The sequence below is a fragment of the Hypomesus nipponensis genome, chromosome 28 (genome assembly GCF_054491055.1).
Source record: "Hypomesus nipponensis isolate SF chromosome 28, ASM5449105v1, whole genome shotgun sequence".
Taxonomy (NCBI): Eukaryota; Metazoa; Chordata; class Actinopteri; order Osmeriformes; family Osmeridae; genus Hypomesus; species Hypomesus nipponensis.
Window position 1 is genome coordinate 5,796,442 of NC_140388.1, and position 11,910 is coordinate 5,808,351.

Sequence of the window (11,910 nt, forward strand, 5' to 3'; positions counted from 1 at the left end):
TTAAGATGGACGAGAACGCCCTACAACTTTACCTGAGTTATGCGTTGTGACAGTTTGTGCTCTTTTGTTGGTGGGCGGGAGGTAAACAAATAGGGGGCATCCAGGGCAGTACACGAGCGTGTCATCTTCAATGAGCCCGCTGGTCACTGGTCTAACATTTTTCTGACATTTCCTCAGTGTCACCTGCAGAGACATCAACCAGCATTGTGTCTCGCTGAGCTGAAAAGGCTCGTTTGTTTTGGTCCTACTCAGGCCTAACGGGTCACACCTTTTCTCACAGCCTTAACCGGTCTTGTCTGGAATCGTTATCAGGAAAGACTTTAATACGTTTTCTCTTTTGACGCCCTAATATTTTGTAGTACTACTGCCACTATTATTGTACTTCGACTACAACCACTATTAGCTATTCATATATAGATATTATTGTATCTTTTCAGCAGTTAATACTGTTCCATATGCTGTTTTTACCATCTATGTCAAATATGTATTAAGTTGGTTATAGGCGCGCTGATCAGTGGGCATCTGTAACGGCCTTTTTGACATTTGTTGGCAAAAAGGGCTTGTGTTCAATGTATTTGTAACATCAATGTTGAGCCTCGATTTCATTTGGCGCGTTCAATAATATATGCAATTCTCCCTAGCCGGAGCCGTACCTGATTGGACGTAGACAGATTTGACTCTGACGTATCACGCACACGTTGAAGAACAACGCGCCAAGGGCTTTTAGATAGAGCTCCTAAACATTGTCAACTCTTCGTTTATCTTAACTTGCATTAGGCTTGATCAAATATAACATCATCCACATGGCATCGACAAGCAGAACGCCGTTGCAGTCCAGAAATTTGCCATGGTGAGTTGATTGTCAAACCAGGGTAGCTTAGCAGTGTCAAGAGCCAAGTTTTCTTAGGAAGCTAGTACTAGATAAATGATACGGGTATAGACCAAACTGATTAGCTAATATTGGATACTAATTATATACTTATGTTAGACATGACCTTATAAAGTTTGTAGATATTAGGATTGTGGTGTTCTAATTGTATGTTCACAGTTAGCTACGGTTCATATTCTGTTAAATGTTCCAATGTAAGAATTTAGAAGAGGACGGCTGCTACTGACAGTATTAGGCGTACTGACGATATTTATATTTTCTGTACGTCGTTAGCTTGATATCTTAGCTTGATATCTTGCTTGACAGTTAAGCAACCTTATTTTTTGTCATTCCTTGCATTTTGTGTCCTTACATTTTGTGTTGACATTTAGGTAACAGTAAAGGGGTTGACTGGTTGTGTAATGCATTTATAGTGTTTGTCAACATCTGTCAGATATTTGAAAACACTGTAAAGATGTCACTGTCTCGTTGCAGGGTTGAGAAATACAGACCTCAAACTCTCGATGACTTGATCTCTCACAAGGACATTTTAAGCACTAGTAAGTGCAGGACATATGTGTATAATTAATCTGCTTGTATAATTCTCAGTTTCAGAACAAGTTATTCTCAAGTCTAGTTTATAATTACTTAAATATTTGACAACCAAATGATTCAAGTCAAAACAGCCTTTGACAACTACCTTGCTTAAATAGAACAACTTCTAATTTAAACGTGCCCCCCCCACCACCACCAGTCCAGAAGTTCATTAGTGAAGAGAAGCTCCCACACCTCCTCTTCTACGGACCTCCGGGGACAGGCAAGACCTCCACCATCCTGGCCTGTGCCAAGCAGCTCTACAAGGAGAAGGAGTTCAACTCCATGGTCCTGGAGGTAAGCAGAGACACGTTCAGTAGAGTGGAACTTGAAGTGTTGCCCGGAGGGGGGTGCTGCGGGTGGGGAAGTTGACAGAAGTAACACCATCTGGTGAGGTGAGCGGGCGCTCACGATGCCGGTGTCCCTCCAGCTGAACGCGTCCGACGACAGAGGGATCGACGTGGTGCGAGGTCCCATCCTCAGCTTCGCCAGCACCAGGACCATATTCAAGTGAGCCCCTGACCGCACAGTAACGGATCCAACACGTAACATGTACACCACACCATATTGAGTGTCCCAGTTGCCCGTTTCTAACCCTTCGACTAACACCTCTCATATTTTACTGCTCATATGCGACTTCTCGTGAGACGTAAGAGCACTCGACGGGACGTCCTTCGTTGGTCGACAGTTTTTGAAACTGCATGTTTATTCAGCTTCCCTTCTTTATTATTATTAAGTACGTTGCCATGGGCTACGGTGCTGTGTAAGGAGGAAAACAGTGGGGTGGCAACACAGTCCTCCCTACAGTGTAGTCCTCCCTACAGTGTAGTCCTCCCTACAGTGTAGTCCTCCCTACAGTGTAGTCCTCCCTACAGTGTAGTCATCCCTACAGTGTAGTCATCCCTACAGTGTAGTCCTCCCTACAGTGTAGTCCTCCCTACAGTGTAGTCCTCCCTACAGTGTAGTCATCCCTACAGTGTAGTCCTCCCTACAGTGTAGTCCTCCCTACAGTGTAGTCCTCCCTACAGTGTAGTCCTCCCTACAGTGTAGTCCTCCCTACAGTGTAGTCCTCCCTACAGTGTAGTCCTCCCTACAGTGTAGTCCTCCCTACAGTGCAGTCCTCCCTACAGTGCAGTCCTCCCTACAGTGTAGTCCTCCCTACAGTGTAGTCATCCCTACAGTGTAGTCCTCCCTACAGTGTAGTCATCCCTACAGTGTAGTCCTCCCTACAGTGTAGTCCTCCCTACAGTGTAGTCATCCCTACAGTGTAGTCATCCCTACAGTGTAGTCCTCCCTACAGTGTAGTCCTCCCTACAGTGTAGTCCTCCCTACAGTGTAGTCCTCCCTACAGTGTAGTCCTCCCTACAGTGTAGTCCTCCCTACAGTGCAGTCCTTCCTACAGTGTAGTCCTCCCTACAGTGTAGTCCTCCCTACAGTGTAGTCCTCCCTACAGTGTAGTCCTCCCTACAGTGTAGTCATCCCTACAGTGTAGTCCTCCCTACAGTGTAGTCCTCCCTACAGTGTAGTCATCCCTACAGTGTAGTCCTCCCTACAGTGTAGTCATCCCTACAGTGTAGTCCTCCCTACAGTGTAGTCCTCCCTACAGTGTAGTCCTCCCTACAGTGTAGTCCTCCCTACAGTGTAGTCCTCCCTACAGTGTAGTCATCCCTACAGTGTAGTCCTCCCTACAGTGTAGTCCTCCCTACAGTGCAGTCCTCCCTACAGTGCAGTCCTTCCTACAGTGTAGTCCTCCCTACAGTGCAGTCCTTCCTACAGTGTAGTCCTCCCTACAGTGTAGTCCTCCCTACAGTGTAGTCCTCCCTACAGTGTAGTCCTCCCTACAGTGTAGTCCTCCCTACAGTGTAGTCCTCCCTACAGTGTAGTCCTCCCTACAGTGTAGTTCTCCCTACAGTGTAGTCCTCCCTACAGTGTAGTCCTCCCTACAGTGTAGTCCTCCCTACAGTGTAGTCCTCCCTACAGTGTAGTCCTCCCTACAGTGCAGTCCTTCCTACAGTGTAGTCCTCCCTACAGTGTAGTCCTCCCTACAGTGTAGTCCTCCCTACAGTGTAGTCCTCCCTACAGTGTAGTCCTCCCTACAGTGTAGTCCTCCCTACAGTGTAGTCCTCCCTACAGTGTAGTCCTCCCTACAGTGTAGTCCTCCCTACAGTGTAGTCCTCCCTACAGTGCAGTCATCCCTACAGTGTAGTCATCCCTACAGTGTAGTCATCCCTACAGTGTAGTCCTCCCTACAGTGTAGTCCTCCCTACAGTGTAGTCCTCGATAGACTGCAGCCCTGCTCAGTGATGTGTGTTCCCATTCCCAGGAGGGGCTTCAAGTTGGTGATACTGGACGAGGCGGATGCCATGACCCAGGACGCCCAGAATGCATTGCGGCGAGGTAACCATCTGCTGGTCCGGGGCGGGCGCACTCGCCGCCAAATGGGCAGCTGAGCAGATGGCATGTTGGCAGCGTGAGAGTGGCAGAGCGCTCCAAGCCAGCGGGAGAGAGGAGAGGAGGCAGAGAGGAGCCATGCACCGTTATCACACACCCCCATGTGGTTATGGCCCATGAACACATGATTACATGGTTATTCCCCCCCCCCCCCATCATGTGCTTATGGCCCTTGAACACATGATTACATGGTTATCCCCCCCCCCCCATCATGTGCTTATGGCCCTTGAACACATGATTACATGGTTATCACCCCCCCATCATGTGCTTATGGCCCATGAACACATGATTACATGGTTATCGCCCCCCCATCATGTGCTTATGGCCCATGAACACATGATTACATGGTTATCGCCCCCCCATCATGTGCTTATGGCCCATGAACACATGATTACATGGTTATCACCCCCCCATCATGTGCTTATGGCCCATGAACACTTGATTACATGGTTATCACTCCCCCCCATGCGGTTATGGCACATTCACACATGATTATATGGTTATCACACACTACCTCACGGTTATGACACATGGTTATTACATTACGTGTTTAGTATCACATGGTTATTGCACCTTGTCTATTGTTGTAGTACCTACTGTAAGAGAAAGTTAACAATGTCTTAGCTACACAGAGTTAATTACTGTTCTCCCTTTCCACCTCCTCCTCTATCTCTTTCCATTCTCTCTCTCCTTTTCTCTCTCTCTCCCTCTCTCCCTCAATCTCTCTGTATATATATCTCTCTACCTCTCCTCTACCTCTCTCCCTCCCTGCTGCCTCTGTCCGGTCGCAGTCATTGAGAAGTTCACGGAGAACGTGCGTTTCTGTCTGATCTGTAACTACCTGTCTAAGATCATCCCAGCGCTGCAGTCTCGCTGCACCAGGTTCCGCTTCGGCCCGCTGTCCCAAGAACAGATGATCCCTCGCCTCCAGCACGTCATCCAGCAGGAGAGGTGTGTGTATGTGTGTGTGTGTCTGTCTACTGTCCTCCATTACCTGTTGGCAGTTTTGCAAAACTCATTTGATTAACCCTGTGGATGTCTGGGGTTAGGACTTGCTTACACACGCACACATAACCATATACACACACCTATATGTGTCGCTTAACCCTGTTTGGCCCTTGGATTCATGGTGACATGTTTGCAGCATCGACATCACGGATGACGGGATGAAGGCGGTGGTGTCACTGTCGTCGGGGGACATGAGGAGATCCCTGAACATCCTGCAGGTAGGACCAGGAACTCTGTCACTCTGTTTCCGGAAACTTCCACCCAAAAAGAAACCCTGCAAACAAATACTTCCTCGTTTCGCTTTCTTCCCCTTTCATCCAACTTTCCCTTTGTGCTATGGGGAAGTGCTGCTCAAAGTGTAGCATGATGATAACAGAAATATGAACCATCACAGACATAACCATTCGTTGTCGGAAGGACCGTCCTAACGATCCTGGCCTTCTGATTCGTCCCTCAGAGCACCAATATGGCCTATGGGAAGGTGTGTGGAGACACGGTGTACACATGCACCGGCCACCCCCTCCCCTCGGACATCGCCAATATCCTGGACTGGGCCCTCAACAAGGACTTCACCACAGCCTACAATCGTATCCTCTCTAGGGTCCGACCCCTGCTGGGGCATCCTGGAGGAATCACAGGCTAGCCTGGGAGTGGGGAGGGTGGAAATGATGATGATGATGATGATGATGATAACTCCAGAGTGGAGGTGGATGGGTGGGTGGGTGGGTGGAAGGACAGGAGGAAAGGAGGACCATGCTGTAGCCGGGTGAGGTGACACCAGGGGGCGTGGGTAGACATCCTTAGCTGCTCCCTGTTCAGAGATCCTCCAGCTGAAGACTCTGAAAGGTCTGGCCCTCCAGGACATCCTGACCGAGGTTCACCTGCTGGTCCACAGAGGTGACTCCACCCCCTGCTGTCTGGTCACCTGCTGTCTGGTCACCTGCTCCACGCTCAGTCTGCTGGTCACACACACATACACACAGTCTGCCGGTCTCCCACTGTCACAGAAACAGACAGCGCTGGTCTCCCGCTGTCCCAGAAACCCACAGACTGCTGGTCACACACACATACACACACAGTCTGCTGGTAACACACACCTACACACACAGTCTGCTGGTAACACACACATACACACACAGTCTGCTGGTAACACACACATACACGCACAGACTGCTGGTCACACACACATACACACACAGTCTGCTGGTCACACACGGTCACAGACATGGAGACAGCGTGAGTTCGGTGGTGGAGGAAGTACCATTACTTCTCACCATCAGAACCAGAGCTCCACCTGCACCCCTGTTAAAACGACACGTTTGCCACTTCACCTCTCCACCTCCACACTCTTCCACGCCTCCCTCTCTCCACTCCTGTTCTCCACTCCCCCATCTCTCTACACCCTCCCTCTCCTCCAGTCCTCCATCTCTCTACTCCTCTGCTCCATCTCTCCACCCCATCCACTCCCCCTCCCCACGTCTCTCGTCCACCCCTCACACTCCTCCTCTCCTGCACCCCTTGTCTCCCTCCAGCCCTCGACCCCTCCACTCCTTCATCTTTCCACTCCTCTCCTCCGTTCTGGCTACAGGGCTGTGTTCTGGAGGTGGTGCAGCCATCTGAATACTGACTCTACATGTTTTTCCTGCTACGGTTTCCCGGGAGACCCCTTGTGGTTGCCATGGCTACCGGTGTTCTCATTGTAGAGGGAATCGTTAGCTGGGCGCTGGAGAGAGAGAGGGAGGGAGAGAGAGAGAGAGGCAGGCTTGGCTACCCGCGAGTTTGGTTACAGAAAGATGCACACACGTTTGTTTTAATGTGCATCTATTTCGTTTTCTTTCTGTCATATATGCCACTTCACTTCTTTTTGGAAATGTTTCATCTCTGCGGGTTTTAATTAGTACGTTGTTCCAGTAAAAGAGCACTCTGTGACACATCTCATTGTGCTGCATGACTTGATGTTTTCTGGACGGATTTGTGTTTGTTTGCAGCATTAATAATTGAGTGTGTTTGTTTTCTTTCAGTGGACTTCCCCCCTGCCATCCGGATAGGCCTGCTGATCAAACTAGCTGACCTTGAGTAAGTGGCATAACTCGGGAGCTAAACATAAACACTAATGATAATGGAGGGTCCCTCTGCCTCCAATCCCTAAAGATCTGAGGGGAAAACATAAAATCCGTGATTGTTTTTGTAGATAGTTTATAAAGGTGTGTGTCGACACGTTGCTCTCATTATTACTCTTTTTTTTTCTTCAAATTCTTCACTTTATAAAATGTGCTGCTTATACATATAGTAGCTCATGTAAGTTCGGCCTTAACATTATTTGTCATAGGTTTAGATTATTATTGGGTTGGATAGGCTACAAGGGATTGTCAAGAGGAGCAAGACCCAATCATCCCAATGGACTGTAGCTGTACAAAATGAATTCAGAAAGAAAATGGCAAAGAAACTTCAAAAAGCCGTCATCCATCCTGAGCGGTGCTCCTGCTGTGCTCCTCAGGTACCGGCTAGCCTCGGGCACCAGTGAGAAGATCCAGCTCAGCAGCCTGGTGGCTGCCTTCCAGGCAGTCAGGGACCTGGTGGTGAGCGAGGCCTACTAGAACCCCTGCTGCCCGGGAGGGGGACAGCAGCGGGCCTTCCGCTGCATCCTGGGACATGGAGTCTTGACTCCCTCAAAACACATCCTTCCTTCCTCCTATCGGAAATCGGTTCTAATGTGACCTAAGTGCGGACAGATGTATAGACGGGCACATGTTCAGGCATGTTGCATCTGAGGGAAGGGGTGGGGGAGGGAATTAGAAGTATTCTGGAGATGATTCTAGAAAAGCTGCTGCCTAGCTCAAAGATGTGTTGATGTTAGGGTGCTGCCCAACAGGGGGCGCTGTAGTTGAGGGATAATCTGAGTGTCATGAAGTCGTCAGATTGACAATTTAGGGACAGCCACAAGATAAGATACACAGAAAAATGTATATGAATATCCCTTCTTCAGTCAAGTTTATCTGGGTCTTTTTGTTTTTTACATTTTTATGTTGAAATAAAATATTGTTTTGGTAAGCCAGTGTTGCGTGGTTCATTACAACACAGATTCACACGTCTACCACGCACACAATATTTTATAAATAACTTTATTCTTTTTTTGGTCCTATAATCTCTGTAGTTTTACTAGTTACTCTGTAGTTAGATTTACACAATAAATATAAAAAATCTGAACATATAAAATCTCAAACAAAAAATAGAATTCTTTGAAATACAATCAATAGCAGTGCAAAAATCTAGCTTTACATTCTCACGCCTGACCCTGTTAAGTCACATTATGAGACTCCTCCCTGACGATTAAAACAAATGATAAATCACAACATTTACACATCTGACTAGCCTGGGCAACATCTGCCTCTCGAGAATACAGGTTCTTCCTGCTCAGGAGTCCCAGATGGGCTCGTTGAAGACATTGGGAATGTTCCGGTAGGTGAGGTAATCGAGGATCCTGCGTGGAATGGGCAGTGCCTGTACCTGCTGTGTAGAGACGGAGAGGCGCAGGGCAGAACGGCAGAGATGGACCAGGCTGGGTACTTTGAGCGGAACCTTCCAGAACCTCACGTGGCCGTCCCGGGTCCTGTAACAACACAGGCTTGTGAGGTTGCCCTTAACAGCAGACTGTCCAGTAGGTGCTCTCTGATAGTAGAAAACATAATTTTTGGATTCTCTTCAATGGGGCTGCAACTTTAATCCTGGAGAGCTAGCTACCCCCTGTAGGTTTCAGGTTACATTAATTAAATGGTTCTAAGATAAATCCGGTTAGACACAATGAGGGTTGGAACCCAACCCTAATTTGGATAAAAGGTTGGGCAGAAACCTTGCTCTGAGGAGGGTGTATTTGCATAGAGGAGCACAAGTTCAACCCGTCCAAACTACGTCGGACCAACAACGACCTCACAGACTACAATATAGCTGGATGCATTCTGGAGACTCATCCTACGGAGGAGGGACGCAACTCGAGACAACGTTTACCCCATGGCGACGACCCCGCCTTGTGGGTGGAAGCTGCAGCACAGTCCGTTGGTGGCGTGTTGCCCCTTGGTGTTCAGCAGCAGGTCCTCCTGGCCCAGCTCCCAGATGCACACCGCCCTGAAACCAGAGGAGCGGCCTCAGTCAACAGAGAGAAACGGCGCTGAACGCTCCCTGGGCGGAGGGACCCCGACGTCGACGAGGTGCCAGGCAGGCGGACGTCTCACCTGTCGGTGACGACAGCCAGGTGCAGGCCGTCGGGGGAAAACTGCAGGGCGGAGATCTGGTTCTGCCCGTGGATGCAGTCATCCCTGTGGACAAACACAAGCGGGAGCTACGTTAGCGTGACGTAGCTACCGTCACCGTATGACGGCGGAGGTCAACGACAGTGTGACTGAACTGTAAGGACGCAGTGTTGTTAGTGTTACAGTGTAGTGTTGTTCCACAGTACGACTGCAGTGTTGTTAAGTGTTACGGTGTAATGTTGTTCCACAGTACGACTGCAGTGTTGTTAAGTGTTACAGTGTAGTGTTACAGTGTAGTGTTGTTCCACAGTACGACTGCAGTGTTGTTAATGTTACAGTGTAGTGTTGTTCCACAGTGCGACTGCAGTGTTGTTAGTGTTACAGTGCAGTGTTGTTCCACAGTACGACTGCAGTGTTGTTAAGTGTTACAGTGCAGTGTTGTTCCACAGTACGACTGCAGTGTTGTTAAGTGTTACAGTGCAGTGTTGTTCCACAGTACGACTGCAGTGTTGTGCAGTGTAGTGTAGTGCGGTGTGCGCTGCGCGTACACCAGCGAGGCCAGCTTCTCTCCGGTGTAGGGGTCCCACAGGTCGATCCACCAGCTGGCGCCTCCGAAGGCCGCGGTGGCGAGCAGCGCCCCGTCCGGGGAGAAGTCGCACGACACGAGCAGGAAGAAGGTCTTGAAGAAGACACTGAGAGTCCTGATGAAAGTGTAGGACCTGAGGCTCCACAGGCACACCATCTGGGGGGGACGGGGGACGGGGGGACAGAACGTAAACAGTGGCTCTGGTTCACACCGATTGTTGGCGTGTCCAGGCATGCGCCTTACCCTGTCAAACCTGCCGACGGATGCGATCATGCTGCAGTCAGGAGACACACAGCAGCTGCTGATCCAGTCTTTGTGTCCAGAGAGGACGTGGGCCTTCTTACCTGAGTGACGAGGAGGAGAAGATCATTCTGGGTGACGACGTAGTCCAAATGTGTTTGTTTTGCATGAGCTTTGAACCGAAACATTGTACCAGGGATTTGGGGGATTTGAACCTGCAACTTTTTGCTACCACTGAGCTATACCCACCCAGGATGCACCAGGAGAAACACATTCATTTGTCAAGCTTCGGCGATGAAAGACTTGATTTGCAGAAAAACTTCAATACTATCCTTTGCTCATTGCTTAAATATAAAGGAACAGAGCGACGAATAACCTTTGTGGTTTAGATCCCATATCCTTAGGGTTTTGTCTCGTGAGGAAGAGATTAGGGTAAGTTTTCCGTTGGGAGGGAACACCAGCTCTCTGGCTATGCCATCATGGCCTTTGAGGTCATAGAGATGGCGACCTGGAAACGAAAACCAAGACGAAAAACAATATTTGTTGTATTCATGTACTCACGCAGTATGCATGTTCTATTTATTATCATCCGCGTTATCAATTACAATAAAAATATCTTACCAGTTGCAACGCTCCAAATCATAATCACACCGTTATCCAAACCTGTGGCCAGGAGCAGGCTGGACAGCCTTTCGTTGGGCGCTGCATTAGCCTTCGATGACGCCGCCCGGGGTGGGCGTGGTCCAAAGGCGAGCCCCCAAACTGTCTGGCCACAGGTGATGGTTTTGTCTGGTCTGTTCTGGCCTTTTTTGCTGCAAGACGACGTCCATTGACATTCCAATTATGACACGTAGCAATACTCAGAAACGTAATGTACTGTATGTATTTGGCATATATTTGTTCATAAATAGTCTACATACTCGGCGTCAATGGGCCACGCAACCAGCCATACGATGCCGTGTCCCATAGACCAGGCAAACCACTCGCCGTCTGGGGAGAAGTCAACGCTCCACGTCTCGCAGCCCGCACGCCCGTTCAGGGATGGTGCATGTGCTGACCTTAGCTCCATTAACAAATCTTCTGGCGCTGCGGGGAGAGGAAAATTAGGAAACGATTAAATTTAAAGAGTGATGGAGTTGGATTAAAAGAGGATGAAAAAGCGCCATTAACGTGAAACAGGAGTTTGTTGGCCTTTAATAGAATTCAAACTATTTCAACGTGAAAATGTGACTTACATGTATGACGTTGCCCAATCTTTTCCTCCGACGAACACATTATTGCTATGTTGACAGCAGTTTATCACATTCTTTATTAGTACGGTTCACTTCCTGCTTCTCACTGTTCGACCCGAGTAAGGAGTTGCTCCGAAGAGGATAAGCCTTCTATCCTACGAAAAAACAAATCGTTTTGACTGTATGTCTATATACAATAGAAGAAAGCGAGAGCATCCCCCTACCATTTACAAGACTGAACCCGAATTGAGGTTACATTCGTATGTTACGATGGAAAATATGTCAAATGCGAAAAATGATGCTGGTTTCCTGGAAAAGACGTCCAACCCTAAAAGTCGTTCCAATTGGCTCCCTTGACGCACGTGCTCTTGTTTTTTTTTTTATTGCAGTACGTTCTGTTCTTACGTCCCTCGACCTGAGAATAAAGGCTTCAGATATTTTGTCCCCGTGTTCTGCCCTTTCTCTGGTTAACGAGTGGCGTTTTTTTTTTACCCTGATCTAATGAACTTCACCTGGTCAAACAAAAACATAACATTTAAATCAAGAATTAATCTTTTTTGGATTTCTCAATGCACTATACATTTATTTGCACCACTATCTGATCATAAGTTGATGACATTTGAACTGGGCACTCCACTATTACGAGGTTATTGGAAGATTAATAATAACTTACTAAAAGATGAA

The 11,910-nt window shown here is 48.3% G+C and overlaps 2 protein-coding genes across 3 annotated transcripts; one reads left to right on the forward strand and one right to left on the reverse strand.

Annotated features, from left to right (window-relative positions):
- Positions 1-667: 667 nt before the first annotated feature.
- On the forward strand, positions 668-7,972 carry rfc5 (replication factor C (activator 1) 5). The gene is made up of 11 exons (XM_084694971.1): positions 668-850; positions 1,364-1,428; positions 1,623-1,759; positions 1,893-1,972; positions 3,786-3,859; positions 4,705-4,864; positions 5,058-5,139; positions 5,379-5,508; positions 5,741-5,818; positions 6,943-6,997; positions 7,419-7,972. The coding sequence occupies exons 1-11, from the start codon at positions 804-806 to the stop codon at positions 7,516-7,518; spliced, it is 1,008 nt and encodes a 335-aa protein (XP_084551097.1). The 5' UTR covers positions 668-803; the 3' UTR covers positions 7,519-7,972.
- Positions 7,973-8,024: 52 nt separating this feature from the next.
- Positions 8,025-11,565, reverse strand: wsb2 (WD repeat and SOCS box containing 2). Of its 2 annotated transcripts, none has more exons than XM_084694969.1 (9): positions 11,230-11,563; positions 10,915-11,080; positions 10,616-10,806; positions 10,371-10,502; positions 9,998-10,098; positions 9,717-9,910; positions 9,151-9,234; positions 8,927-9,043; positions 8,025-8,531 (listed from the first exon to the last, which is right to left on the reverse strand). In XM_084694969.1, exons 1-9 carry the CDS (start codon positions 11,267-11,269, stop codon positions 8,336-8,338), a joined length of 1,221 nt encoding a protein of 406 aa, XP_084551095.1. In that variant the 5' UTR covers positions 11,270-11,563; the 3' UTR covers positions 8,025-8,335. The 2 variants fall into 2 exon arrangements, with proteins under 2 accessions (XP_084551095.1, XP_084551096.1); XM_084694970.1 differs by having other exon boundaries at positions 8,398-8,531; positions 8,911-9,043; positions 11,230-11,565.
- Between the last annotated feature and the right edge of the window lie 345 nt (positions 11,566-11,910).

Excerpts from the sequence above, each read along its gene's own strand:
- rfc5 (XM_084694971.1), top strand. The coding sequence starts at position 804 with ATGGCATCGACAAGCAGAACGCCGTTGCAGTCCAGAAATTTGCCATG. Across the intron at positions 3,860-4,704 it reads CCAGAATGCATTGCGGCGAG|TCATTGAGAAGTTCACGGAG; the intron begins GTAACCATCTGC and ends GTCCGGTCGCAG. Across the intron at positions 5,819-6,942 it reads TCACCTGCTGGTCCACAGAG|TGGACTTCCCCCCTGCCATC; the intron begins GTGACTCCACCC and ends GTTTTCTTTCAG.
- wsb2 (XM_084694969.1), bottom strand. The coding sequence starts at position 11,269 with ATGTGTTCGTCGGAGGAAAAGATTGGGCAACGTCATACAT. Across the intron at positions 11,081-11,229 it reads GATTGGGCAACGTCATACAT|CGCCAGAAGATTTGTTAATG; the intron begins GTAAGTCACATT and ends CTCTCCCCGCAG. Across the intron at positions 10,503-10,615 it reads GATTTGGAGCGTTGCAACTG|GTCGCCATCTCTATGACCTC; the intron begins GTAAGATATTTT and ends TTTCGTTTCCAG.